Source organism: Sphaeroforma arctica, assembly GCF_001186125.1.
Source record: "Sphaeroforma arctica JP610 unplaced genomic scaffold supercont1.4825, whole genome shotgun sequence".
In the NCBI taxonomy this organism is placed as follows: Eukaryota; class Ichthyosporea; order Ichthyophonida; genus Sphaeroforma; species Sphaeroforma arctica.
In genome coordinates this window covers 1-2251 of record NW_014035733.1, presented here as the reverse complement: position 1 = coordinate 2251, position 2251 = coordinate 1, and the positions used below count along the sequence as shown (strand labels likewise).

Below are 2251 nucleotides of genomic sequence, written 5' to 3'. Positions count from 1 at the left end.
TAGATATGTGTCGTGTATATACACGTATATATATATATATATATATATACATTATATATATATATACATTTATATATAAATATATATATATATATATATACATATATATATATATATATATGTATACGTTATGTATACGTTATGTATACGATATCGATATATGTGTGTTATATATGCAAGCAAATTTCTATACATACAGCTTTGTATGACCAACATATAATTCATGTATGCTCGAAACGTTTATATGGGATTATTTTGTACAACATCATTCACTTACTAGCATATACGTTCGTGTATTGTGTGTATAGCTTAATGGGTCTTCGCCTGAGTGGCACTCTGATGGTTGACACCGTGTGCCTTCGTTCATTCCTACTGACGGCTCCGTAAAATGGGCACCATTCAAGACTTGCCTAATCGTCCCTCGTTTTAAGTGTTTAGCGTTTTAGGGTTTAAGGTTTAGGGCGTAACACCGCACTACAGCGCGTTTACCGTGGCTGTCAGCCAACGCACCATTCCTCACACAACGCCAATCCCTTCCCTTCGCTTTGCGTTGCCTGTATTTGACTGTCACTGCCCGTTTTTGACTGTCACTGCCTGTCTTTGACTGTATTTGTATGTATTTGCCTGTCTTTGTGTGTCTGTTCATGCACATGTGCAGATACTCATTCGATGAGGTGAACAAAATGCTGACTAAGAATTCTGGCCTCAAAGGCATCTGTGGCAAAGGTGACTTCCGTGATGTGGCCGAGGGCCATGAGCAGGGTGATGAGCAGAGCTCTCTGGCGTTCAAGATGTATGGCTATCGCCTGCACAAGTACATTGGGGCGTACATGGCTGTGTTGGGTGGTGAGGTGGACGCCATAGTCTTCACCGCCGGAGTGGGTGAGAATAGCGCAGGTGAGTGGCCGGGTGGATGCACGGGCGTGTGCCTGTGGGTGGGTTGGTACTTTGTTTTCACTACTTCGTTTTCTTCATATGTATATATACTGGTAGCCTACTGAGTGCCTATTTGGTTCAGGTGCACTTTGTTGTCAAGTGCTCACAGTGGAGGTGTGTCCATTGGAGGTGTGTTCAGTGGAGGGGCTTCCAGTGAAGGTGTATCCAGTGGGTGAGTGCACTCGCATGTGTGCGTGTTCTGCGTAGTGTGGCGTCTGTGGCTCAGTGGATTGGCTGATCGTATAGGTCTGTATGAGAAATGAGAAACCGTTCACATATCACTCAATAAGAACCAGGAGGCATAGATGCACACAAGGTACTCTTGTGTACGTACTGATGCGCATTGGATGGATATCTGTTGTTTAATCGTCTGCTTATGCCTACCGCTTGTTCTGTGACCTTGCTTTGTGGCCCATACGCTGGTAGGTTTCAATTAGAAGTCCCCTCCACACTTCCCGTTGAATGGTTTGTGTTGGCCATGTACGCAACCCCTCTGAAGTACCGCATGCTCATGTGTTTGTTCGATGTCCTTAGGGTTTTGGGGTTATGTTCCTGTGTTTGTTCCATGTCCTTAGAGTGTAGGGTTATGCTCATGTGTTTGTTCGATGTCCTTAGGGTGTTAGGGTTATGCTTCTGTGTTTGTTCCATTTCTTGTTTAGGGTACGCGTGATCGCCACATCCACTGTCACACCCCCTTCAAGCACATGTCCATATGATCTGCCAATCGCTTTGGTTTAGGGTTTAGAGGATTCTTTGGGGTTTAAAGTTTTCTACCAAAATGGAAACTAAAAAGTTGGAATTCGTACAAAATGTATTCTCCGTATCAGGCTCGAACTGGTGACTTCGGACTTATTAGGTCCGCACTCTAACCAACTGAGTTAACAGAAATATATATATCGATTGACAGTATAGTCCAATCTTTCTGAGTGAACAGCGCATGTCCCATCTCACGATGTCTTCGCATTCTGTTGTGTATCTGTGCACAGCTCTGCGTCACAACGTGTGCAATTCGCTGCGGCCGATGGGAGTGTCACTGGACAGTTTCAAGAACAAACAACGAGGCATAGTGGACATATCTGCCGACGATTCAAGGTATGCCACTTCGCGACAGTGTGGGACTCCATTGTCATGCGTGTGCACTAAGTGATTGTTACGTTATGTAATGCGTTAATCCGTCATGCTTGGCCTGTCAACATATGCGTTAATCCGTCATGCTTCACCTGCCTACAAATGCGTTAATCTGTCATGCTTCGCCTGTCTACATATGCGTTAAACTGTCATGTTTCGCCTGTCCACATATGCGTTAATCCGTCAT

At 44.4% G+C, this 2251-nt stretch overlaps 1 protein-coding gene and 1 non-coding gene across 2 annotated transcripts; one reads left to right on the top strand and one right to left on the bottom strand.

Moving 5' to 3' along the window:
* Nucleotides 1–100: 100 nt before the first annotated feature.
* Nucleotides 101–2236, top strand: SARC_14590 (hypothetical protein). Its single transcript, XM_014291276.1, has 2 exons — nt 101–897; nt 1923–2236. Exons 1-2 carry the CDS (start codon nt 615–617, stop codon nt 2081–2083), a joined length of 444 nt encoding a protein of 147 aa, XP_014146751.1. The 5' UTR covers nt 101–614; the 3' UTR covers nt 2084–2236.
* Nucleotides 1751–1824, bottom strand: SARC_30295. The gene has a single exon. It is a non-coding gene; the product is annotated as a tRNA-Ile (tRNA).
* Nucleotides 2237–2251: the final 15 nt, after the last annotated feature.